This window comes from Recurvomyces mirabilis, assembly GCF_035927965.1.
Source record: "Recurvomyces mirabilis strain CCFEE 5264 chromosome Unknown scaffold_8, whole genome shotgun sequence".
NCBI classification, from domain to species: domain Eukaryota; kingdom Fungi; phylum Ascomycota; class Dothideomycetes; order Mycosphaerellales; family Teratosphaeriaceae; genus Recurvomyces; species Recurvomyces mirabilis.
This window is the reverse complement of record NW_027041942.1, coordinates 765401-791180: the sequence shown is the minus strand read 5'-3', so window position 1 is coordinate 791180 and position 25780 is coordinate 765401. Positions and strand designations below refer to the sequence as shown.

The following is a 25780-nucleotide window of genomic DNA, read 5'->3' as shown; positions in this document are numbered from 1 at the left end:
TGGTCTGCAACACTGCCGGTAGGATTTCCTGCCGAGTATCTCGTGAGCCTCGTGTGGGTGTCCGGGGTAGTAGCCGACTGTCGTCGCCCGATGGGCTGGAACCAAAGAACAGCCATTGAGCGCCCTTGCCTCCCTTGGCTGCTTGGCTTATGGCGCACTCTCCCAGGGAGACATCACTCTCGCGTGCTCACAGCTTCGAGCTCGTCTCAACGTCCGCCACCTTCACTACGATTTTACCGTACACTCTCCTCTCCGCGAGATCTCCCAATGCCCTACCCATATCATCCAGACCTTCATACTTGCGGAAAAGCATCGGCTTGAGCTTCCCACTCTCCAGCAACCCCAGATAGCCATCCCAGATCTTCTGTAATTCATCTGGATACCTCCTTCCGCTCTCACCAAACCTATAGCCCACCACTGTAGCCGACTTGAGCAAAAGCTTATTCATCTTGACCTCCTCCATAACACCCTTCCGTGCCGCAAAGCCCAAGATCACGATCCTACCAAAGTACGCCAGGCAGCGAATAGCATCGTTGACCATACCCGTATTATCCAGCACAACATCCACACCTTGTCCACCAGTGATATCCAGCACCTGCTCGATCCACCCATCGTTCTCAACGACTACATGATCCACACCCATATCCCTCCTCATATGCCCAGCCTTCGTCTCATCACCAGCAAGTGCAATGACCTTTGCCCCCAGAACTTTGGCAACCATACAACAGACACTTCCTAACCCACCACTAGCCCCACTAACCAGTACCGTATCCTCCTTCCGGACCTTAGCGATATTCACCACAGCAGCATAACTCACAGCCTGTCCGGACATCGCACAAGCCGTCTCATTGCTCAGTCGATCCGGTATCCTCCTTATCGCGCTCTCGCTAACGCAGATACACTCGGCAAAGGCTCCAATAGCTGCACCAAAGACTCTATCACCTTTCTTTAGCCTACTGCTCGAGCCATTGGAAGGCGTCGTCTGTACGACACCTGCAAAGTCATATCCAAGGATGAAAGGTGGGAAACACCATCCTTTCTTGCGGTTATTGTTTTGATGTTTGCCTTGGGCATGGAGGATGTCTGCGTGCTGTGGGCTGCAGTGGATTATGCGTATGATATATTGATCTGGGTTGGGGGCGGGGGTGGGCACGTTTGAGGGTTTGATGGTGGAAGGGTTGGAGACGAACTCTTGGATGAGAAAGGCTTTCATGATGAAGAGACGATGAACTGTGAGAGATCAGCTATTTCTCCGTAGAATGTTATGCCTACATAAGAATTGTGGTCGTTTTCATAACCTATATATCTTGCCGAGTTGGTTGTGGAAGGTAGCGGGTGAAGTCGACCAGCAACCGAGGTCGAGAGAAAACTTGAAGAATGCGATCAGCTAAAATTATTTTCACGATTAATTAAAAGCTATACAATAATAATCGAATATGCCAAATGACCAGACGCCTCGCTAAGCCAATATCCAGCAAGGGTATCTCAAACACACGACGGCTCGCGATATAAAGCAGTCTAGAACCAAAGCAACCACCTGACCAGCGCAAAGCTCGCCAGCACAATCCTCTTGCCAGTATTGAATAAAACAACCAAGAACCAAACCCACCACATAATACCCAGCACCAACCACTCCAGAAGCTTAAAGCCCGTCTTCCTGAGCAAGCGGAACTGTCGTCGGCGCTGCCGTAATATATCGTCCACTGCATCATCTACACGTTTGACGTCCTGCGGTGCCTTGGTAGTAAGTTCGATGATGAAAGCATCTGCATCGTCCGAGGTATCGTGCACGACTGTGGCGAGCTCGTCGCCCGCTTTCCGGCCGAGTGCATTGATTTGTTCGCCCAGGCGTTTAGTCGGGTCCTGCTGGAAGAGACCCAGAGCGTTCTCGATGTCTGCCAAGCTGCTTGTGAGGTGATCGGCCAGCATACGTGAGACAACGAGATGCTCTTCTCGTCTCGACACAGGGCCGATTTCCTTGCCGACTAACTTCTGGATGTCGGTATAGAGCGACAACGACTCGTCACGCGGCAGGTCCGCGCGGCGCTGTATCTCCCTTGCTTTGACGCCGGAAGACAATAACAGAGCTTTCGCGCGAGCCACGTCCCGCATCGTGACTTTCGTAGACAGCTTCTCCGGCATGCGTTGATCAGAGATACTCCAGTGTCGCCCACGTTGCGTGTGTAATCTGTGCTGGCCGGGCGTAGAATGCCCGGACGCATTTTCCTCAACAGGCCCAAACGTGATACGTGACGACGGGCCCGAGCCCTGGCCAAGGAAGCCATAGCTCTTCCGGCGATCATTTTCCAGGTCTTGCACGGAGAGATTTATAGCAGAGCCGTCGTCAGCAGGCAGGTTGATTCGTGGCAGGTGGTTGAACCTCGATGGCTTTGCAGCATCTCGTTGCGCTTGCTGTTGACGAGTAATCGGGTCACTATCGTTTGAGATCGAACCCGCTATACTACCTCGAGCAGCCGGGGACTTGAAGGATGGCAAGTTCGGTAAGTGGTACTTTCCCTTCGCTCTTGACACATCCAGTGAAGTACGCGGACTCGGGTCACCAGTATAGTTCGCCGGCAATTCCGCCTCTTCGTCCGTGCCACTGTCTGAACGTTCGGAGTGTGGTGACAAGTCATCAACACGGTCTTTGCTACGAAAGCGGTCACTGATGCGCGAGCTCTCCGTGCGCATCAAATCGCCCACCCGCCCTCCTTTCAGTAGACGACCCATCACGGAACCGCTGTCCTTGGCCGAGCCCGCAGACTCGCCCGTGCCTTGACGCTTGAAGCTGCCAGTCGTGCTATCAGCAGTCCGCTGTCGCTGCACGAAAGATGGCCGAGCCGAGTCTTGACTCAACCTCGACTCATTGACAGTGCCCTCATTCGCGAGCGTGGCTCTGTCAGCAAAGTCGGTACGTTCAGTACCACTACGTTCTTTACTGTGCGAGCGCATAAAAGGCAGCCGATGCAAGCGTGACTTCTGCCTCGCTATAAGACTCTGCCGATCTTCTGGTAATGAGCGATCGATGTCTAAAGAGTTTCGAAACCCTGCTATGGTTGGTGATCGGGCCTCGTATGAATTACCACGGTCAATAGACGGTCTACCATCACTGGCCCCTACACGACCATCGGCAGACTTTGCACGCTTGTGCTCGCGCGCCGTGTCGACAGACAGTCGGCTGATCTGTGTGGGTGCTATTTCCTGTTCGTGCGAGCGAGTATCCCTGCGTGATCGCTGATTCGGGAAGGGAGTATGCTCCGAGTTCCAATGATCTGGCGACAATAGCTCAGGCGATGTGGGACTAGTCGCCTGCGCCTTAGCCTCTTGTGCAATCAACTTTTGCATCTGCTTCTCTAGGGGTCCGATATTATCGAAATCGTCCTCTAGAGAGCCGTTGAGGTTCGGTACATGCCGTCCTTCCGCACTGCTGACTGACGAGACGCTACCAGATCTTGGCAGTACTTTGTGCTTTCTAGGCAGGAAGTGCGGTCCTCTGTGTGCTCGCTTGTAGAAAGGTATCTCGTCTGCTTGCGCGAGATCTAGAGTCTGTCGCTCACTCGAGACTCTGCCGCTCTCTCTACTTGCTCGTGCTTGATCCATGCTTCTTCTGACCAGAGCTGGGAAGAGCTTGATGCCACGACGATTCTCGACCAAAGCCTTGTTGTCGCCTTTCTCGGTCCAGTACGTATCTGCAAGCAATTCACATGGTTCGATACTCCAGCCATTCTCGGGTCGGGTGATCACAGAGCTAACAGTATCGGTCCTGCGATGACCTCGAGAAGTAACACGCTGGTCAGCCTCGCCACCATCGTCACCATCATAATCTGGCAGCTGGACTTGGTCGGGAGTACTCCGATACTCGGGATGCTCTACAGCTGTCTCAACATCATCGACCCATGCTCTAATTATGTCGGTGTCTTGCCACGTCTCGATAGGTGCAGGTAAAGGTTGTCTCTCCCTGTTTCGTAGCCTACGGTTGCGCAAAGCTTGCAGAGGGTTGTACTGACGACCAAGCTCATGCTTGTTGTTGGCGCGCGAAACTGTCCGAGAGATTTCCGGAAAAGTGCTACCAGGGCTGTTCTTGGCCGTATATGTGTGATTGCCAGGTGCATCGCCATCTGGCTTAAGTGGAGGTAATGTTAGTAAAAGTCGTCGATGCTCGCTCGCCAGCTCAAAGTACTTGCGAGCACGTTCAGCACGAGACAAGGTAGCTGGAGTGAAGTTCCGTGGTTCCTCGTCCCCAGCAACTCCATCGTAGCCCAATGAAGGCCCTCCTTGACCGGATGCGACCCTGCTCGAGCTGTACGGAATAGATGTACCTTTCACTCCGTTACTGTTGTCATGGCTGGTCCGATCTTGCGGTGAGACGGGTACTCGCACAGTGCCAGATGGTCGAAGGGTCGACACGCGTCTCCGATCCCGAGGTGAAGGTAGAGGTATCTGCAGACCTCCACTGACCTGCCTCCGCCGACTCTCGCTCAATTCTAATGCCATCTGCACTAGCTGTGCAGGATCCATGCTCGGAGGCCGAGAGCTTCCTTGCGAACTGCCACCATGCTCGTGAGATATCTGACGTGACAGTGGCGAGCTGCCGATCGAGCTATCGCCCGATAATCTCGAGCTCTTCTGCCCTCTCTTCTCCACATGCAAGAAGCCATTCTGTGCTTTCCTCTTACCATCTCGATGCGGTAAAGCATTGCCCTTCGGACTACCATTGACTGCTGCCGAGTCCAGGAGAAAACCACCAGACGTCCTATGTCGATGTGCGCTACCGACACTTTTCTGCAGCTTCGCAGGACTTCGACTCGGCGGCGTCTCCTGAGATCGTCTCGGCTCCTCCTTACTCCTCCTCTGATCTTCGACCTCCCTACTCCTCCTCTGCTCCTCGACCTCCCTACTCCTCCTCTGCTCCTCAGCCTCCCTACTCCGACTCCTCTGCCTCGACCTCAAAGACCCATGTGAGCTCGACTCACCATTATGGTGGTCGGCCAGTCGTTGAAAGCTCACGTCAGCAGCAGCCGTCGTGGGAACTTGACTCGGGGTCGAGGACAATCCGCCAATCGTGGACATGGCCAAGGCGTTCTATGCCTCTCGTACAGCAACGCGCTCATCATCCACCTGCATAAGAAGGCGCATTATTGTTATGATGACATGTCGCAGCTGTCACATGTGAGGGAGGAGCAAGGACATGTGCACACCCGGCCCGTTCGTTCACCAATTAAAGTCGGGAGTGATCAAAGTTCAACGAAATGAAACGCGGGATGCTTCCGCCGGGTACAACCTAATGATGAAATATCGTGTCGAGGCGAGGCTAATGCATTGATACGATGCCGACAGCAAAGACACCTTCCAGTCCAAATCAATTAGCGGCAGCCTGCACAGGAAGCAACTTGTGTAGCATAAATCGTCAGACTTGTACGTACTATACGCTACCGTGACCAGCGAGCCAGCAACGCCTTGGGAGACCCATAGGCGATGCTTCGATGAGTACGCACAGACCTAACAAACCTTCGCAACGCCAATCAAAGCAAGACAGGACCCAGCCAGCAGCTTCCGCTCGCTCACCCATCCACACCCTATCTGCGCCCAGGAGGCCTGTAAGCACCACCCGTGCTTCCACCAGCGCCTGGAGTACCACCAGTGCGCGAAGGAGGCTGATACCTCCCACCCGCCGGAGGCGCCGCCGGGCTCTCCGACCTCTCACCACCCTCTTCCTGCTGCGTCCTCGATCTCGGCGCCCACCTCTCCCTCGGCGCCTCAGGCTTAGCCGAACTATCCCTCTCCCTATTCTCCCTAGGCTCACGCGGCTGAGGAGGTGGAGGCAAGGAATCGGCACTAGGTGTTCGGGCACCAGCACCGGCACCACGCATATGAGGAGGGACGTAGCCACTCTTCTTGGGCAAGGCGGTCTCCTCGGTGGCCACACGCTCATCAGCGGGCGGCGCGGCTGGCGGGGCAGGGCTGCTACTGCTCGTGGGAGCTGCTTCTTGCTGTGGAAGCTCGCCACGTGCCTTCATGGCTTCACGCTCACGCCAGCTGGGCTTGCTGCCTGCAAGAGCGATCTTAGGAGGACCACGGGACTCGGCAGCTGGGTCATCGGGTGGTGGTGCGCGGCTTGCGAGAGATGGTCTGTCGAATGTGCGGCTGGGTGGTGCAGCACCAGCGCCACCTTGCTTCCTCTCCAGACGTCTCTGCTCAGCCTCTTGCTCAGGCTCCATTTGCTTGCGAGCAGCCTCTTGGCGCTCTTGCCTGCGCGCCTCAGCCTCCGCCTTTGCTTCAGCGTCCTTGCGCTTCTTCTCTTCTGCCTCACGCTCAGCCTCCTCAGCCTCACGTGCTTGTCTCTCCTCTTCTTCTTTGCGCTGGCGCTCGTCTTCTTGCACGCGACGACGCTCGGCAGCTCTCTGCTCGCGAACTTCTTGTCGGCGTTGGTCCATCTTCCTGTTGAGTTCCTTCTGTGCCTCGCGGTCACGCTTCTCGAAGTCGGCGTGGCGTTGCTTGGTGATGTCCTTCTTGAAAGTCTCGTATGCTGGCAGGAGCTTGCTGAGACGGTGCTTGAGTGAGACGTCCTCCTTATGCTTTTGTTCAGCATTGCGAGATGTCTCTTCCTTGGTCTTCGTGTACGCCTCGAGGTCGTGGTCTCGCTGTTGCTGATAGTCCTGCTCGAGATGCTTGAGCTCCTCCTTACGGTAAGCACGCTCAAGATGATCGATACGCTTGCCAGTAATCCTCAGCTTTTCACCCATCTCATTCTTCTCACGTTCCAAAGCCTGAAGCTTAAGCAGACGAATGCGTCCACTGTCAAGGTCGTCAAGATCTAGACCAGAGACATCTACACCCTTGACACCCTTCTGCAACTCCTTGAGCTGCTTCTCTGCCTCCTCACGCTGCACCTTCTTGCGCTCGGCCTGGAGCCTACGCTCGTCACGATCCTTGGCCTCCTGTGTAAGACGCTCTGTCTCGGCCGCCTGAAGCTCTTGTTGCTTAGTCTTGCGGCGTTGCTCCTCCTCGCGCTGGCGGGCAGCTTGTGCACTGGCAGCGGATTCCTTCTTCTGCTGAATGATGTCACGTCTCGCCAATAGATCTTGGTGCTCCTGCTCAGCGCCAGCCTCAGCACGCCTCAACGCAGCAAGCTTGGACTTGTATCGATCCTCGTTGAAAGATGGGTCGACATATTGCACAGCCGTGTACAATGCTTTAGAAAGGCGGGACAGTTGTGTGCGGACAATCTCGGAGGGAGTGCTCTGCAAACGCTGCACAGAGCCAGCGTCGGCCTCTGCCGAGCCAGCAGCAGCACCTGTGTGAAGGGCCTTGGAAGAAGAGAAGACATCCTGGTCGAAGGTGAGAATTCCGGTAGAGTGGTCAATGCGAATCGACAAGTCGCCCTTCTTGCAGCCGTTCATGATGAATTTCTCGATAGTGGCTGGGGTGACCTTGAATGGGTCAGGGAACTCGGCAAGGGCCAGGACGTCATCCAGCTTAACGTCGGTATATACTTGAGACAGCTGCTGAAACAGACGTGTCAAGATGACCTGCTGCAGAGGCAGAACGTACTTCTGCAATTCCTCGTCGGCGCCGATCTGCGAAAGGACAGGCGAGACCTTGGCACAGATAACCTTGGGGTGGAAGTCGGTCTCGAGAATGCTGTAGAGCTGACGGATCTCTGGCCTTGCGCGAGCCAAGATATCCTTGTTGAGCATGTCCTTGAACAAGATCGCACGAGTCGGGGCGGAGTTCATGCCCAGAAGATTGGTCAGACGAGCATTCTTGTTGTTACGAGCAGCGTCGGCATCGATGAGAGCGCCTCGGGAACGGGTAGTGCTGATGACCGGAATGGCCAAGGCCGACAACAACACATATGTGGCAGACCTGGAAAGGTCGGCATCGGTGATGTTGGTTGGGTTATCCTTTTTCGACGCACCAGCTCCGACAGCACGAGCTGACATGTTGAGGAGACTGTAGTATCGGCTCCAGGCAGCGGCGTGGAAGAGGTAGTTCTCGCTGACCAAGAAGATCCTAGTCAGGCGCTCGAAGTAGGTGGCCATCATCGAATTCTTGGGCTGCCTCTTCGACAAACTGAGAAGGGTGTGAATGTCCTCGACACTCTTGAAAGCCTCCTGCCACAACTCAAGGTCAACAGCGACGTTGAGCTGCTCGAAGCGAGTATCCAGATGGCGCTGGAGAGTCTCCGGATCGCTGAGGTTGATCGCGTGGACCTGCTGGGAGTACTTGGCAGCGTTCTGCAGGTGGTTGCGCAGCAATTCACACAAGCGGCGGAATTCAGTCTTGCGGGTGTAGCGCTTGCAGAAGTCAAAGGCCTGATGGGCGGTGGTCTGGTACATGACCTCGAGGCGCGCGTTGTTCTTGAAGATGTCGAGGACAGTCCGGTAGGCCTCCCACAAGAACTTCAACCATGGTGTCACGATCGCGCGGTCGGTTCGGTCCTTAGACTGCTCGCCAGATACAGTGGAAAGCAGGATGGACTCCGGAGTCTCCATGGCCTCGAGATCACCAACATCGCCAATCGATGTGGTAGCCCCTTCTTCTGAGGACTCATTCTGACCCGTCATCTCATCCGCCTTCGCTTGTGCCTCCTTGACTTTCTGCTCCGCCAGGTCAATGAATTTGCGGAAGACCAGCTCAATGGTGGCCACGTTCGTGTTCTGGCTCGTGTTCTTGTAGTTGTAAAGCCCATCCTTGGCGGACTTCCCTTTCTTCAGATCTACGCAAAGCTCCACAAACAACAGCATGACCGGCTCCAGAGCAGCGATCGTGCTGTTACGCGTCCTCTTTGACGTGACATGTTCGTGTAGAATAGATAGGGCGGCCTGTTGCTGGCCAACCCCGATCAGTTCTTGGGCCCTCTTGAGAACATTCTCAGGGCGTGTGTGGGGTGGAGGAGGCATATTGGGCTGCCTCCTCGGTCAGCAAGCGCGTTGACGGCTTGCTGTAGTTGTGATGCTTGTGATTATGTGGTGTTGTATCGCTTATGATGGCGTTGTGGTATTCCTTTCGAAGCTGATGATCAAGTGATGCCTCGCACGCAAAGAAATGACAGGTTTGGCTTGGCGCGGCCCCACTGAATATTAGTCAGAGCTCAAGCCACTTTCGAGCTGCGTCCTTGAAGGTTGGAGAAACGTCGTCGACAGACTCACGCAAACCCTCTCTGCAAAGCGATGACTTCTATGCGAGTATCGCACAACACGGAAATGGCTGCAGGTAAATGATACAGCATCTCAGTAATCTTCGCCAGCCGTCACGTTGCAGAGAGTCGGTCTGGCTCTACCCGTCCACTTGTCCGCTTCGAGACCCGCATCTGTTTTCGCTCTAGCCTCTTGAGACAAGACAACCCAATCTCTCCCCCATTCCGCATCTCTGTGTCGCACTGCCCGCCAACTAGAAACGAGGTCTGGCCCAGCTCGTGCTCTGCGATCTGATTCACTGCCTCGCGACCCGTGCCCGCATCATCTTCACGTGCTCTGCGCCGCACAAGCTGCTAGTGGGAGACGGACAGGGCAGAAGTCACTCCTTTACGCCACGAGCTAGAGCGACAGGCGCGGTGAGCCGAGAGCTCCAAAGAGAGGTAGACAGTACGGGAGGCAGGATCAAGCACCATCACTCGTCCATCACATAATCAAATACGGACGACGTTCATGTGCTGAGCCGCGGGTGAGAGCTGCAGAAGGCAGGTCGCACGAACCAAACTTGAGTAAATGATCGTCCCTTGAACTGACTGTGCCGCCAACCAGTGTCTGATCGCATAGCGCCGCTTCACAACATCCACGAGCATTCAATCGCCGACACTCTCACCTCACACATACGAGAACACCAACACCTCCTTGCCAGCGCACCACATCCCGAACACTTTACCAAAGTGGACATAAATCGGCATCGACCCTAACCAAAGTGTCTATCGTGGTTCACCCGAGAGCGCCGGCTACCCCTCGTATCCATATCACACTTGCGCCTTCACCGGAGAAGCATAAATTGCCGAAAATGAACAACGCGGCCATGTCTTCACCTTTTGAGCTACGCACAAACGACAATGGCAAGAGCAAGAAGCAATCCATGGCAGAGCTGAAGCTTAGGCGGCTTACAGAGCTGAACCAGCGCTTACAAGATGACCTGAATCGGAGGAGAATACCTGTATCAGAGGCATCCATCGAGTATGTTATGCGCGGGCGAAGAGTGGTGTGGTGACAAATTTATGCTGACCGATGCCTACCAGCTTGATCGCCTTTACGGACAAGGAGCCGAAAGACTTTATGGTGCCCAGCAGATGGGGTCAGGTGAGTTCACAATCGCCACCACATGTCATGAATTCAACTTCGTATGTCAATACTGAGCTCTTATCCAGGTCGACAAACGAGATGATCCTTACGCGCCGCAGCAACAAGGAGGATGCTGCACAGTCATGTAGGACTGAGCCTGCGCCGACTTCTTATCCTTTTCAGCAATCATGCGACCTGTCCATAGCATCGGCGTTCGAGTGGGGTGGATTTTGCGTAGTAGGAAGTCTCCATCCGACTTCTGATTTTCCTGGTGGCGGTTTTCGGTGGATCAGCATGGTTTATGGGATTCTTATTCGGTGGACTTCGAGCAGAATGAAGTGGGGAGAAGGAGCAAAGAAGTGCACACGACGAGAGCAAGAACAGGGTCCAAGCACAAGACAGACTGCGGAGAATGATCAGTGTTTGTGCCGCAGTGGCGAAATCAGTAAGATGAGGTAGCAAGTGGGACGAGTATAGCGATGTACGATTATCATATTTTTTTTGCAACAAATGCATCCTCGCCACCAGGGCTATATGGTAGCCTTGGCGGCATTACGTTGCCGGTTCAGACCAGGCTGCTCCATGGTGTGCCTGGCAAATCGGCCATTGCGTAGGGCTATGCATGAGGCTCTGACCGTGGTATTTCTCATTACCCAATCACGCGCTGAGCGCGGCTCGACGCCATTGGGGAGGAGATTGGCGAGATTATCATGTTCATGGTCTTGTTGCCTGTTGTTCGTGTATATTATTGAGACAATGGTGGATTATAAGTTGAGAGCACATTCCAGGTCATGGACTTCAGCCAAGATATTCCATTATTCCCAAGACCATTGCCTGATGAGTGAGGACTGTGATCAAATCCTGGAGGGCCTAACGCTGCAAGGGACGTTGCGTACAGCGGCTGCAACGACGATTCGGGAAGATGGAGACACCCAATGCATCGGTCACCTTGCAGCAATGAAGTTACTTTTGCCCACGTCGATCCCGCCGTGAGGTCCTGCTTCTTTGCAATACAATTCGTCATGTGCATGCGCCACGAGGAACATGCGTCGGCTTGCTTACACCCGACTGCAATGTCCCTCGCCTGGTGCAGAAGCTGATGGCGTAAGAGGGATAACGAACAGTCTGGGGATGGAGATTGGACGTGCATTATTATTGACAGGTAGGTTTGTCTTATCGTGCGACCTAGACTGCGCTCCGCATAAACTTTTAGATTATCGCGAAGGCAAGGTAGGTCTCCATTATTGAGAGTGTTCTTCCAGCTGCGAGAACTTCGGGAGAGGTACCCAGCACGCCGGTACCGCAAAGCTCACAGGCTCGCAGCCCATGAAATTGAGCGTAATGGACGTGGGGTGAACTTTGTCAGAGTGCCAGAAAACTCTCGAGGCTCGCCGGACTCAAGCGCGCAGTTCTGCATGCATCCCACTCAATGATCTGCGGCTTCGCTTCTGTCTCACTCTCTTCCTGGAGATGCAGGCGGCCTCTTGACCTGCGCAGGCATCATCGCCGCCACGCCACCACCGGGCAATACCACTGCTAACACGGCGAACGCGTTGCTGCTAGTGCCGTTTGCGCTTTAACCTAGGTTGTTGCCGTCGCCTTTCTTAGTGCGGAGGGTGGATAGTGGGCACCAACTACTGGCGCTGGAAGAAATCTGCTTCTGTGCAGCTGGCTAGCATTGCCATTTGGTCCCGCTTTTCATTCGTCTCTGCACGTCGATTTGCTCGAGGGGCACTTCATCTACATCTTGGCCTGTCGCTACAGTATGCCCGAGTCCGACATCCGACTACGACAGTGAATACAGTGTCTGCAGCATCCTGGAATCCTCACCTTGTCGCGGCCTCACTTCAGTAACGAGCGCAGTACATACGGGCCGACGGGATAATTAGGAAAAGAACGGAGTACAGAGTTCACAGTGGGACTCGACGCAGGTAATACCGAGACGGATCTTCACCGCGACCTCACTACACGACCACGACGGTATAACACTTCACGGCGGGTTGCTGGTTGACAGGCGAAAGGTGCTGCGGCTCCGCCAACGCCAATCGTCACGCTCAGACGCCTGCTGTAACATGAATACGGCAGCCAATCAGCCATGGTCGCAAGCAGAGCAGCTTGACCCAATGGCTTCCATGACCAACAGCGACCTCAACGACCTGGAGAGTCTCTTCGAGTTCGGCGACCTAGATCTACAACCCATACCCGACGTAAGCACTGGGCAGTATGGCGACCACATGGCCCCGCCACAGAACCTATCCCACCCTTCAACGCCATTCGCCGATATCAGTTCGATAGCACCACCACCGGGCACGTCGGCGCAGGACTTTGGAGGGCAAGAGCAGTATGGGATGCAGCAGGACATGGATCAGCAGCAAGCGCAATTCCTGTCGCGGGCTGGCAGCACAGTACCCGTGTCACATCCTTTCACAACCCAGTCCATGTACCAGCCATCTCTACAACAGCAGTACCACATGCAACCACCACAATATGCATACACACAACCCCAGGTCTTCCCAGGCGGCCATGTCCCACCTACGCCGAATAGCTTCGACATGCATGGAGAGGCAGGCCGATTTATGCAACAACAAATCGATGCGCAGCAACGTGCTATGCTCGAACAACAGCGCTACCAATTACGAAAGGACGACGCGATAGCGTTCACGCCGATGGTATCGCCGGCTGGGACACCACAGTACCACGTGCAACCAGAATTCGCCGTTCCTGGAGCATACTTTTCACCCCTTACTTCGCCAATGCTGCACGCCCAAAATGTGCCCCAGCAGCAAGCACACCACCAAGGATACTACACCAATCCTAGTACTGCGCCTAGCTCGAATGCAGCCTCTCCTATCGATCCGAGCGCGGATGTTGATATGATGGGGGACATCATGACGTTGCCGGAGTCTGCGACGTCGAAGCTTAAGAAGCCGAGGAGGAAAGTGGCGACGCCGAGAAGTATTGCGACGAACTCGAGATTGCGACAGAGTCCTGCGACGAAGCCGCAGAAGCGAAAATCTGGAACTATGTTATCTTCTGTGGTGCCGGCATCGGAATTAGACACAATCATGGCCGAGAGTCAAAGATCGGCAAAGTCACAGCCGAGTTCAGCGGGTCTCCAAATGCCATCAGTTTTCAATGGCAGCTCGGAGGATGGCAGTATCAGCCCGGAGCCGCTCAGCGAGTCGCTTATGGGCCCGCCCCCTAGGCCTGGCTCGAGTGTTACACAATCACCGGCCTTGTCTGCACAACAGCAAGAAGCCAAGGCTGCGGCCGCTGGTGCTGCAGCTACACCCAAATCACTCCTCTCCGGCAATGCGGCGAACCAGCAGATTAATGGCAGCGCTTCGACTGTGCAGAACAATGGCGAAGCCGCTGGACTGGATGATCTGCAGCTTCCAGAGGCCGCATCTGGCCAAGCTTCTCAGCGACCAGCGCTTACTCAGATAGACACGCAGCTTGTGCCTGAGACTATGGAGGACCAAACACCACGTATCACAGCACGCAAGACGCCGAAACTTGGCCCGCTGAGCACGCCATCCTCGGCCCGACCATTGTCTGCTGTGGCAAGTCCGTCCGGGATGATGTCGCCTATGTCCGCCACTACGCCCGGCGGACTGCTGAAGGATAAGAAAGGAGACGCCAAGGGTGTCAGAAGTAACAAGAAGCGAGGCAGTGTCAGTACGATTGGTGCAGGTTTACCTTCGCCTGCTTTACGGCCACGGATAAGTCCGAGCATCAAGCCTTTACTCCCGGAAGGCAGTAAGTGTATGTATAAGTCTATCTTTCCGAATGAGAGCTAATCTTTCCGCAGCTGCTCTGCACTCCCCAACCCACGCACTCCTTTTGGCTTCAAAGTCCAACTATCAGAACATCCTTGAAGGCAACCACCTCCCAGGAATCTCATACCCCGACTCCCTATCTTCCGGCCTGACCTCCAAACGCACCTCACACAAAGTAGCCGAGCAAGGCCGTCGAAACCGCATCAACGACGCATTGAAAGAAATGCAAGCCCTTGTGCCGCGAGAATACCTTCTAGGCAGCAAGAAAGGCGGCAGCAACTCGGAAGACAGTCCCGAGGCGATATGCGCTGCTGACCTGGAGATTAAAGATGGCAAGGACGATGCGAAGAGCCATAGTAGTAAGGCTTCGACGGTCGAGTCGGCTAATGTGTATATCCGGAATATGCAGAAGAAGCAAGCAGAGGAAGCGGCGGAGAATGACCTGCTGAGACAACGACTCGAGGAGTTAGAGAGGCGGCTGGGGAATGAAGGTGGGAGTGGCGTTGACGGTACTGCTGCTGCTGTGGGCAGCGCGAAGGATAGTGCAAGTCCCGACGACGTCAAGGCCTAGCTCAAATCGACCGAGACTGGTTCGTTATGAGCAACGTCATTATAGATGCAATGAGTACACAGAGACGACGGGTGCGGAAGGACCTTCTTATTATTTGTCTTCGACGACTACGATACCCATTCTTGCTTGGCTAGCCTAATGTCTGATGATCCGCGCGACGATAGACTACGCGCTACAGATACGGAAGGCGCAGAGGAGATGTGTTATTCAACCTCTTTCGTGGGTGGGAGGATGGGTGGGTGGATCGGAGGTCTGTAACTCTACCCCCGTGGAATGGGACGGGAATTGGAAGGAGATGGCTGCCCCCGGCTACAGACCTACAGCGCCGCCTGACTTGGAGGGCGGAGAGGACTCGAATGGTTCTTGACGGCGTTTGTTCACGGATTGCGAAATTCAGCCTCGAGGACGAATGGACTCGGTTGTGGTCCATGGGCGTTCCTTACTGGCTACTTAGGCGGTTGCAACTGTTTTCGCTGCTTGTTACGCTTGCGTCTTATCTCGGCATTGGTCCGCGGTCTCGCAGTGGGCTCGTGATGTGACATTGCGGTATGAAATGCATGGGACCTTGTATGTATATATGCGTGTAATGAATGCTGCGGCTTAGTGAATCATCCATGAGCATCTCCTGTGATCAACTATGCTTGTGGGACAAAAGCGCTCTGCATATCACTCGCTGTCTGCAGATTTGCTCTAAGACATTTGTCTTGGCCAGGGAATAATGTGGTTGTCTGCGCACGTGCTCCATGTTTCATTTGGCTGCAGGGCGGAAGGAGCCGAAGACGAGGACTTTCGAAGCTCTGCCGGTCGACAGATTCGTTCACGGGGATTTCTGACATCGTCGTCCACACCAGACCTCACCTTCGTATATAACACATCGCCTTCCTTGTCAGTAGTCCGACTTCGATTAACACTTTAATCCTCTACAGTTACACCAACACCACCACCGCCTCGCAACCACCAGCACAAGTCACTGTATGTTCGATGGAGGAAAACAATGGTCGTGTGCGTATGAAACACTGACTCGTGCCTACAGCAAAACACTTCTCAACTTCGCTCACTTCTAATCGACGACGATGGCGGCGGAAGTGGCATCGATGACCAACGGCTACGCGCCGCACAACGGCTTCGGTGGGACGGACAACCAGAGCAACGCGTATACCTCGACTCCTGCATCTCAGCAATCAATGTACCAGCAGCCGCCAGCACAAGAGATGGCAAGCGGTACAAGCACCCAGTCAGACATCCCCAAGGACGAGGTGGGCTGGTACTTCGTCGAGCAGTACTACACCACCCTCTCCCGATCGCCCGAGAAGCTCTACCTTTTCTACAACAAGCGATCGCAATTCGTGTCTGGCCAGGAGACTGACAAGGTGCCTGTCTGTGTCGGGCAACGTGCCATCAATGACCGCATCAAGGAACTCGACTTCCAGGACTGCAAGGTCCGCGTCACGAATGTTGACTCGCAGGCTTCAGACAAGAACATCGTGATCCAAGTCATTGGCGAGATCTCCAACAAGAGCCAGCCTCACAAAAAGTTCACGCAGACCTTTGTGCTTGCCACCCAGACAAACGGCTACTTCGTCCTCAACGACATCTTCCGATATTTGGTCGAGGAGGAGGATGAGGAGACTGAGCAGCCCCAGCAGCCAGCACCTCAGGCTGAAGAGGAGATCCAGCAGCAGCCTGCGGCCGAGAGTGGTTCTCAGGAGCCACCTCCTACAGCTGCGGACAGTGGTCGCGAGACTCTGACGAGCTCGGACAACCCTGCTGCGATTGAGCGCGATGCGCAGGAGGTTGCTGGGAAGCTCGAGGAGACTTTGGCCAAGCCAGAGGAGGCATCAGCACCTACTACCAACGGTGAGTCTCACGAGGAGGAGGTTGAGGAGGAGCAGGAGGCTGCGCCAGAGGCTACTACCGAGTCCAGCGGTGCCGAGCCAGAAGTCAATGGCGAGTCGGCTACACCTGCTGCAACCGAGGAAGTTGTGCAAGAAGAGAAGCCACAAGCTCCGACACCGTCACCAGCACCCACACCAGCCTCTCAAGCACCTGCACAACCCGCCGCGCCACCAAAGCCAGCCGTGCCAAAGACCTGGGCAAGCTTAGCCGCTTCTGCGGCTCGAACCGCGCCTGCACCTGTTGTCCCTCAAGCACCCAGCCAGCCTCGTCAAGCAGCCCCAAAGTCGCAAACTCAGGCGCCAGCCCAAGCACAGACACAAGCTCCCGCATCAACACCGGCGGCTGCGCCTGCTTCGACACCCTCCGCGCCGGCTCGTGAGGAGACCTCGACTCCTACTTCTCAGGACGAGTGGACAGCAGTCGGCAGCAGCCACAACCGATCTCAGTCCCGCCATGTCGACCAGCAGCAGCAACAACAAGGTCCTCAAAGCCGAGGTTACATCAAGAACGTTCAGGAGCATGTAAAGCCAGAAGAGCTGCGAGCGCATCTGGAACAATTTGGCGAGTTGATCTACTTTGACATCTCGCGTCCCAAGGTCAGCCTCGACACATTCTCTCCGGATATGACGTATTTGAGCTAATATGGCAATCCAGACATCCGCCTTCGTCGACTTCAAAACCCCACAAGGTTACCAAGCAGCCGTAGCCGCCAACCCCCACAACATCTGCGACTCCACCCTCTTCGTCGAGGAGCGCCGCGTTCGCCCAACCAATATGCAATTCGGACCCCGTGGAGCACACAACGGCCAGATGCAGCGCGGCGGTCGCGGTGGACCAGGTCAAGGCGGCCCACCACGCGGCGGCTTCAACGGTCGTGGTGGACGTGGTGATTTCGCTCCGAGAGGCCGGGGCGGTGCACCGCGAGGACGTGGTGCGCCGGCGCCAGCACAATAGCCTATTCACGTCACGACCTGTGGCTCGTGCTACTTGTCCTATGCGATGGGACGCCTTTATATTGTAAAACACCACTTTCGACACGGGATTTGCACTCCCAAGCACCAGACAATTCTCTTACGCGCGAACAGGACCCACTCGATTTCCGAAACAAAAAGCGATGCGATCTGCTTGCATAGCGTGGACTGTCCAGATCACGTTTTGATTTGAAAAGGGCTTTCTTCTTGGCTTGTATTGCTGCTTCTTTAGCATGTTCGTTGCTTGGCTGACTTGCTACTCAGAGCGTTCATCTTCGTGCAGTGGTTGACTTTGCTCATTTAGGCGGAAAGTGTATGTACCTTTACAGTCCGAATTTACATTCACAAGTGACATCAAAATCTTGTCCCTTCCTCTCTGCACTCATCAGTCTACAGCGGGCTTTCATTGCACTGAACGGTCTACTTGCTCATCTACGTCGAAATCAGTCGGAGGATGTTTTGTCTCCTCCACTTCACCCCGCATGAGGAGAACCCGCAGAATGCTGATCTTCTCGAACTCACCCGCCGGAGCAGCGTCGTCAACATCATCTCTGCCGGCATTTCGATGGGAACATCCTTACGAGACTGCAATGGGAGAATTTCTCCGCATCGTCATCGAGTATAATGATGCTAGGCGGTGATACGAAAGGCGTTGTTGAAGAAGAGCGTAAGTGTCTGATTTCTTTGCACTCCCTATCTTCATTGTCACCAGATGGTCTTGAGTGAAGTCGGAAGAAGATGAGGTCTACATCCACGGTGGTAGCTTTAATAGCTCTGGGAACTGGTGTCACGAATGCAACAGTATCGAGGCCATATCCGCCAGCAGACTCCTACCTCCAGACCACGAATTTCTTGAACCACTCTTCGTACGTTCAGGATCTGGACGATCCGCAATGGTACCTCGACAACATCCCCTTCATCGATGTCCCGGATCAGTCCATGTCAGATGTATATTACTACCGCACCAGTGTGATCAAGCGGCATTTGAAATGGGTGGCGGAAGGTCAAGGATGGGTATCTACTGAGTTCGTGAGTACAGCTGTGACATGCCACCAAAATTCGACGATGCTGATGTTTGTGATTGACAGATCCATCCCGTATCGTGGTCAAGCAAATTCCAAAGCACTCCAGACAGTGCGCCACACCATGTCGTGGAGCTCCGCTGGCTTCGAGACCTCAACTATGTCAAGAATCACATCCAGCAGTACACCCGTGGCGGAGTGGAGAAGCTCAGTGGTGTCACGTTCACGCATTACATGCATCAAGCCATCTACGAGCATGCGCAATCGACTGGCGATATCGACTTTCTGACCTCTCAACTAGACGGCATGATAGCCATGTACGAACTATGGGATAAACTTCGAGATAACACGACTGGACTCTATCATCGTACCCCTTTGCAAGATGCACAGGAATACAGTCTCCCCGGCTTCCTTGTCGGTGGGCCCAGTGGCGGAGCAATGCATGAGTGGGATGACTTTGGCCTTAGTGCCAGCCAGGGCGGTGGCAACAACTATGGTCTCATCTGGTCCGGACCCGAGACCTACCGACCTAGTATGAATGCTTATATGGTGGCGGGTGCTAGGGTTATTGGCCAGATTGCTGCTATGGTGGGCAATAATTCACTATCGCATACCTGGTCGCAGTATGCTGGTGATTTGCAGACGAAGATGGAGAATATGCTCTATAGCCAAGAGCTGAATTTCTGGATTGATGTTGTGGAGCACACGAATCTTCGATGTGAGGGTCGGGAGCTGATTGGAACCTATCCGTATCGATTCGGTATTGGAATGAACGAGACATATATTCGTGGGTTGGAAGCTAGTTTGACGCAAGAAGGCTTCTTAAGCGAGTTTGGACCTACGACATTAGAGCAGACCAACTCATACTTCACTGCGCTGAAGAACACAACGTATTGTTGCGTCTGGAACGGGCAGAGCTGGCCATTCTCAACTTCCGTCTACCTCGACACCTTGGCTCGGATCGCTCGCAATGGCCTGAGCAGTATCATCACACCGGCTTTCTTCAACCAGGAGATGACGAAGTACACGCTCACAAACTACAAAGACGGTGTACCATACACAGCAGAATCGCACTACCCATCCGTCGACGGCTGGAGTGGAGATACTGGAAACCATAGCGAGCACTACTTGCACTCAACATATCTCAACAACATCTTCACGGACTTCTTCGGCATCGTACCCGACTTTGGCGATACGTTAGTCCTTCAGCCGCTGGTTCCGAGCAACTGGTCGCACTTCGCCATCGAGAATCTTCCATACCATGGATCCCTGCTGTCCTTTGTATGGGACCAAGATGGTTCGCACTACAAGACGGGCACCTACGGCAACTCCTCTGCAGGATTCAGTATCTTCTCGAACGGCACACTCTTCCACCACCAACCCACTCTTTGCGCCGTAAACGTCACACTACCCTTCAACACAACCCAAGCCGCTGCAACACTTGCCTCGCAACCAGAATGGCAGAACATCGTTGCGAATCCCAATTGTAAGTTGTCCTTAGCGGCAATGATATACTCAACTGATTGACTGAATACAGCTCCCTACAACCTCCCCCGAATCACAGCAACCGACTGCCTCAACCTCAACGGCGACTTCTGCGCCTTCCCAGCCTGGAAAATGAACGATGGTCTGCTGTGGTACGATACCACACCAGATAACCGCTGGACAAACAACCAGTCGCAATACCCGTACGGCACAATCAACATTACTCTCCCACGACCGCGGAAAATGAACGCCATCAGCTTGGCCATCTTCGACGATACTGACCGTGGGGGTGTCGCAGCGTGTCCTGCAGGGGTGAAAGTGGTGAATGGGAAAGGAGAAGTGGTGGCGTATAAGAACCCTTGGACAGATTGTGTGGGAAATGCATTGAATACCATCTCCTTTGCTGCACCGATGGCCAACGGCACGAATACGACTACGCCGGATACGGGTTACACTGTTGAGACGGGATTCTTACAGGTCGTGCTGAGTGATAAGTTGCGGTATACGACCGCCGTGACAGAGATACAGATCTGGGTCCCGCCGAACACGGGTCCGAGGTACGAGGCCGAGGATGGTGTGATAGGGACGTTCATCGGGTCTTACGAGGGCAAGGCGACGGGTCTGAATGGCACGATTGAGAATGGCGGTGTTACTTTGCATGCGGGGGCTTGGGTGGAGTTGTCTGATGTTCGGCGGGCGGATGGTGGGGCTGGGAAGGCACAGTTGACTATCATTGGGGGTGGGAATGGGACGGTGGAGGTCCAGATGAATTGGTTAACGAACACGACTGTTTCGTTTCAAGGGCCGGCGAACAAGACGATTGAGGTTGAGATGTGGCGGGGTGGGAACTGGGTGGATCTTTTGCAGACGAGTGGGACGCCGTTCGTTGATGCTGTTGTTGTGTCTGATGGGTAGAGAGCCGACAGTCGTACGGTCACAACTTCCGTCAATTGCCCACCTCGAGCATGATACGTCGGTACGTAACACCATGCACGCTTGGCGTCCACTGGTTCATCATCTCGCATACGTAAGCTGGAGTCACGCATCCAATCCCCCACGGTGACCAGTTCGCTACCCCCCCTCTTCACTCCTCCTCTAGCAGCTAGCCTGGCGCACGATCCTCCATCGCATGGCGCCATTGCTTGTCCGAGTAGCCAGAGCCATGTTCGGCCTCGAAACGCCGGAGCCTTTGTGCCCTCGTTACGGCGCCGGAAAACGCCTGCCGATCGAGTCGAGGGTCCCATTTCCCTTCCAAAGCTATATCCTTGACTTGGGCGGCAATCGTTGCATATAGTGTCCGGAGGTCGCCACAAACCCGATGTACAGTCATCTCCATCGCTGTATCCTGGAGTGGTACGGTAAGCATATCGATCTGGAGCTCGCTCACACTACCGTGCCTGATCGCGCCACCTATCTCCGGCCAATCCTGTGCCCACCAGCGGTCATGGTGGAGGTCGCTCGACTCCTCTTCGCAAAGAGCCCGGAGCGGGTTGGGCCACTGGTCCATGTATTGGCAACTCGGGTGGATGCCGCGCTGGTCCCCTATGAAGGAAAGACCATCTCGTTTCACTGCCTCGACCAGATCGTACCACTCGGCGTGCAAATCGCCGCACCACAGTTCCGTGGCGGACTGGAAGCAAAGCATAGTATGGAAGCAAGCCTGGAGGTTCCGATACCTGGCCGGTGCCCTTTCCACGTTGAGTTTGAACCGGTGAAGGCTGGGCACGTCGTCGAAGTAAAGCATCAGCGACCCCAGGTAGTGCGATTCGAAATGCCCCTTCGCTTCAAATCGTATCTCTTTGCACAGAAGCAATAACGCAGTCAAGGCCGAGGAATCATTGGTAGGCCAATCGCATGGTAGAACGTAGACATCGAAGTTTTTCGGTCGACGAATCAATGGTTGGAAGAGCTCATCGTAGATCATGAGCCGTAGCTCCTTTGGCAGTGTGGGCAAAGTTGGTGCCATCCCCGATTGATGAGGTAGATGTTTATGCGTTTTGTCACGATCCAAATTTGTATGCGCGTCTACGGGGCCGTCCGGCGCTAGTCAAAGCCAACGCTGGGAAGGAAGGAACGAGCTGCTGTTCACATGCTGGCAGGCCCGCGATGCTGACCCTGTACGTACAGGTAACGATTGTGACCATACCTAGATAGGTGAAAGATATGTTTCTGTTCCCAAATCATAGCAGAAAAGCCAGAACCCTCATCCGCAACTCGTCGCAACCATTCCAAAAAAGCCGCGCACATCAAGTCCGTGCAACCCCCACGATCTGCTCAATTCCGCACCGTGTGAGCCTCCAAGTCATACCCTCCCCAGCCCTCCGCCCCCTCGCCTCCACCACTCCTCCAATGCGCATCCCCCTCTCCCTCAAGAAGCCGGACAATTCGGACTCCCCACCACCGGTCCCCCAGCCGCAACACAACACTTAAACTCAATCTTCGCGTCGGAGCCCTGATCCGCGCCAGCCTCGGTGGCGGGCACATTCGCCTGGAAGGCATTTGGGCCGGCCTTGACGCATCCGCCTGCTGGTCCCTGATCCCAGTGGGTGACCGTGCCACTCTGCGAATATCCTGCATGTCAGTCTTTTCATCCTGTCCTTTCGTTCGTTTGTTCGGTTGTGTATGTATGTATGTATTTGTGGGAGGAGGAAGAAGCTTGATCGGGGCGCTACTCACGAGAGCGTACATCCTCGGCTTGGCCTGCAGACCCCAGGTCACAACGCCGGGGCTGCTGTTGTTGGGGCAATTGGACGTGCCAGGGGTGCCTTTGGTGGCGGTCTGGCTGTAGGAGTAGCTGGGGGCGAAGCTAAGGGCTGCTTGGGCGATGGCGCCTTCGACGCTACTAGTACTGTCGCTGCATTAGTTTGGGTAACGAGATCTCGGGGCCGTGGTCACGGGTACGAGTCATATTACGTACGCGCCGATGCTGCCGCCGATGGTGTAGCCGGCCGTGACGGCAAAGGAGAAGGACTCGGTGAAGGAGACGGAGCCTTCGATGGCCCAGTCAGCGGGCAGCAGGGAGGTGGAGAGATTGCAGGGACTCACCGCCTGGGTTGGCATCGTAGGTTGCGCCTTGCACGAGATGAGGGATGTCCTGGAATGGGGTCATGGACGAGACGGTCGACTGGTCAGCGTGGTTGCAGGTAGGAGGTGGGGGACGGTCTCGAGAGTCCAAAGCTTGCTCAATCATGGGGGAGTTGCCCAGGGGAGCTGCTAGGACGGAGATGCAGGCCATTGGTGCCAATAGGAGGGCTTGGAGATGCATGTTGCGGGAGTGTGGATGGGGTGTTGTGATGGTATGGGTTGTGTCGTTGGCTGACTGCAGGTTGAACGTCCAGGGATGACGCGTGGGGGACACCTTCTTAAATAGCACATTGACAATCCGTTTGCTTGCTCCGCATGGTAGACGATCTCGAGGCTGATGGTACTACAGTAGGACTGCCAGACGTCATATTGTCCGTCTGGCCATGCGAGGCTGTGAAGCAGCGTACCACAAGCCATCTTTCAGCGACACCAACGTCGAGGTCAACTGGCCGAAGTAGCTTCAGCTGAGTGCTCCGGGTGGTGATACTCAAAGCCTTGCCGTTGTACAGGAATGACTGCGCCACGGAAATGGATTATGCGATCAACGCGGGCTTCATCCCTTAGCAATGAAGGATGTGTACTGTGACACATGATGACCGTCTTCGGTGCACCAGTGACGGGGATTGAGTGTACATGTTGGTGCACGCAAGCACCCATCCGGCGACGTTCATGTCAGTGAGTAGGTCGAGACGGGATTGCACTGGCAGTTCGTTAGTGGTGAGATGACGCGTCGCATGTTAGAACCTCCAGATTTGTCTGAGATGGTAAAGTGAAGATGGTGGCGGCTGTGGTGAATACTGTACTGCATCTCGAGGCCGGTCAAGGTTCGGCAGCTTCCCGCACTTCCGCGACGCGTCTTCCAAGTCGCGTCTTCCATGGTAGGAAAGTGTGCACGGCAATGATAGAGCAGAATAGCATACAACATGCTCGCCGCTACATCTGCTCCTCGTATTGCCCCGAACAAGAGGACGGTACTCGATGCTCGGAAACGACAATTTGCCAAATCCACACATGGACCAGAGGAATACCCGCATCGCCTCAACTTCTATGTCGTCCCACCGTCCGGCGATATCGCCCTCGAGCAGTTTGAAGAGTGGGCGATAGCACGACTGAAGGTGCTGGCCGAGCTGGAATCATGTCAGTTCCGCAATCGGACCCCAGCCGAGACGGAGGAATATATGAAGCCGGTATTGGACAAATACATGCGATTGAGCAGTAATGCGAGCCGAAGCAGCGATATTGAGGGCGAACGGAAACGAGACCACTACAGCCACTGGACCCTCCGCCTCGCCTTCTCCAGCACCGCCGACCTCCGACAACGCTTTGCAAGACTAGAAGCACAACTCTTCAAACTACGCATGCAGAGCGACGACACGCGGGAAAGACAGGAATTCATCAAGACCTTACCCATGAGCTGGGAGACGCTCAGCGAGGAAGAGAAAGCCACCTGGCTCGATCAACTCAAAGCAGCCACCAACGTCAAACGCGACGAAGAAGAAAGCTGGTTCAAAGTCGACTGGGAAAAAGTGCCCGGACTAGTCGAACGTCGACAATGCCTCCTCAAAAAGGGCACCGCCTACGTCCACGTCCGCGAACAACAAACAATGGTCCTCAACGAATTCGCCCGCCAACTGGAAACCGGCCTGGAACTCTCCGCCCGCTTCCTGCCCCGCATGGACGAGGACAACCGCCTCTCCCCGATCCTGCACCACCTCTCCCAGTCCTTCGTGGCCCCCGATGCAGGCTACACCGAAAGCAGCAGTATCGGCGACATCACCATCCCCACCGCCGCCGCCATCGACGGTCTAGCCCAGCATTTCCCCCTCTGCATGCAGAACCTCCACCGCGAACTCCGCAACAACAGCCATCTGAAGCACTTTGGCCGCCTGCAATATACCCTCTTCCTCAAAGGCATCGGCTTGAATCTGCAAGAATGCATCCTCTTCTGGCGCAAGTCCTTTAAGCTCATCGCAGACGGTAAGCCTCACCCCCAATCTCCAGCTCCTCCCAAACCCCCCTCCCCAAACCCCCAACTAACTAACATGAAATGGGAACAGACAAATTCAAATCCGACTACCTCTACAACATCCGCCACGCCTACGGCGACGTGGGCGGGGACTCCAACCGCCGCGGCAAAGGCTACACCCCCTACTCCTGCCAAAAACTCCTGACCGAACCCGCCCCCTCCGCCGGCCAGACCCACGGCTGCCCCTACCGAACCTACAGCCCAGATAACCTCCTCACCCTCCTCCAAGCCGTCGGCGTGACCGATCGAGCTCTGCTGCAAGGGGTGCGGGAGGATGTGGGCAAGCAGAGATTTCATATTGCTTGTAATCGGGTTTTTGAGCATGGGCACAAGGGGCAGTTGAGGAAGGTTAAGGAGGAGGGACTTTGGGCGGCCGGGGACCTGGATACCATCCTGCATCCTAATACATACTTTAAGCGGTCTTTCCTGCTCAAGAATCTGGGCAAGATTAAAGCTGGGGATTTGGGGGTCGATGGGCCGGAGTCGAGTAGTGGTGGCGGTCGGGAGAAGATGGAGGAGTAGGCCGCGGTTGTGAGATGATGTTGTTATTATGTGCATTGTATATGAAGGATTTCGGGGCACGGCGTTGGCGTTTCCTCTTGGGGAAGGAAGGGGAGGGATCAACGACCTCTTGGGAAGGTGTGCGGGTGCGGGAATGCTTAAGATGTTTTTTGAGGA

General features: G+C 54.9%; 10 protein-coding genes across 10 annotated transcripts; 5 read left to right on the top strand and 5 right to left on the bottom strand.

Annotated features, from left to right (window-relative positions):
- Nucleotides 1-187: 187 nt before the first annotated feature.
- LTS14_003932 (uncharacterized protein) lies at nucleotides 188-1213 on the bottom strand (the record flags this gene model as incomplete). Its single annotated transcript, XM_064836634.1, has 1 exon — nucleotides 188-1213. The coding sequence occupies one exon, from the start codon at nucleotides 1211-1213 to the stop codon at nucleotides 188-190; it is 1026 nt and encodes a 341-aa protein (XP_064696025.1).
- Nucleotides 1214-1518: 305 nt separating this feature from the next.
- Nucleotides 1519-5070, bottom strand: LTS14_003931 (uncharacterized protein; the record flags this gene model as incomplete). The annotated part of the gene is made up of 1 exon (XM_064836633.1): nucleotides 1519-5070. One exon carries the CDS (start codon nucleotides 5068-5070, stop codon nucleotides 1519-1521), a length of 3552 nt encoding a protein of 1183 aa, XP_064696024.1.
- Nucleotides 5071-5576: 506 nt separating this feature from the next.
- On the bottom strand, nucleotides 5577-8903 carry TIF32 (eukaryotic translation initiation factor 3 subunit A; the record flags this gene model as incomplete). Its single annotated transcript, XM_064836632.1, has 1 exon — nucleotides 5577-8903. The coding sequence occupies one exon, from the start codon at nucleotides 8901-8903 to the stop codon at nucleotides 5577-5579; it is 3327 nt and encodes a 1108-aa protein (XP_064696023.1).
- Nucleotides 8904-9993: 1090 nt separating this feature from the next.
- Nucleotides 9994-10417, top strand: GNG1 (Guanine nucleotide-binding protein subunit gamma; the record flags this gene model as incomplete). The annotated part of the gene is made up of 3 exons (XM_064836631.1): nucleotides 9994-10163; nucleotides 10226-10286; nucleotides 10355-10417. The coding sequence occupies 3 exons, from the start codon at nucleotides 9994-9996 to the stop codon at nucleotides 10415-10417; spliced, it is 294 nt and encodes a 97-aa protein (XP_064696022.1).
- A 1974-nt stretch (nucleotides 10418-12391) lies between these two features.
- LTS14_003928 (uncharacterized protein) lies at nucleotides 12392-14618 on the top strand (the record flags this gene model as incomplete). The annotated part of the gene is made up of 2 exons (XM_064836630.1): nucleotides 12392-14027; nucleotides 14080-14618. 2 exons carry the CDS (start codon nucleotides 12392-12394, stop codon nucleotides 14616-14618), a joined length of 2175 nt encoding a protein of 724 aa, XP_064696021.1.
- Nucleotides 14619-15691: 1073 nt separating this feature from the next.
- Nucleotides 15692-17468, top strand: LTS14_003927 (uncharacterized protein; the record flags this gene model as incomplete). The annotated part of the gene is made up of 2 exons (XM_064836629.1): nucleotides 15692-17110; nucleotides 17169-17468. The coding sequence occupies 2 exons, from the start codon at nucleotides 15692-15694 to the stop codon at nucleotides 17466-17468; spliced, it is 1719 nt and encodes a 572-aa protein (XP_064696020.1).
- A 755-nt stretch (nucleotides 17469-18223) lies between these two features.
- LTS14_003926 (uncharacterized protein) lies at nucleotides 18224-20907 on the top strand (the record flags this gene model as incomplete). Its single annotated transcript, XM_064836628.1, has 3 exons — nucleotides 18224-18514; nucleotides 18574-19993; nucleotides 20045-20907. 3 exons carry the CDS (start codon nucleotides 18224-18226, stop codon nucleotides 20905-20907), a joined length of 2574 nt encoding a protein of 857 aa, XP_064696019.1.
- Nucleotides 20908-21094: 187 nt separating this feature from the next.
- On the bottom strand, nucleotides 21095-21958 carry LTS14_003925 (uncharacterized protein; the record flags this gene model as incomplete). The annotated part of the gene is made up of 1 exon (XM_064836627.1): nucleotides 21095-21958. One exon carries the CDS (start codon nucleotides 21956-21958, stop codon nucleotides 21095-21097), a length of 864 nt encoding a protein of 287 aa, XP_064696018.1.
- Nucleotides 21959-22360: 402 nt separating this feature from the next.
- Nucleotides 22361-23227, bottom strand: LTS14_003924 (uncharacterized protein; the record flags this gene model as incomplete). Its single annotated transcript, XM_064836626.1, has 4 exons — nucleotides 22361-22552; nucleotides 22669-22840; nucleotides 22910-22982; nucleotides 23038-23227. The coding sequence occupies 4 exons, from the start codon at nucleotides 23225-23227 to the stop codon at nucleotides 22361-22363; spliced, it is 627 nt and encodes a 208-aa protein (XP_064696017.1).
- A 772-nt stretch (nucleotides 23228-23999) lies between these two features.
- On the top strand, nucleotides 24000-25624 carry PRI2 (DNA primase subunit pri2; the record flags this gene model as incomplete). Its single annotated transcript, XM_064836625.1, has 2 exons — nucleotides 24000-25053; nucleotides 25134-25624. 2 exons carry the CDS (start codon nucleotides 24000-24002, stop codon nucleotides 25622-25624), a joined length of 1545 nt encoding a protein of 514 aa, XP_064696016.1.
- Between the last annotated feature and the right edge of the window lie 156 nt (nucleotides 25625-25780).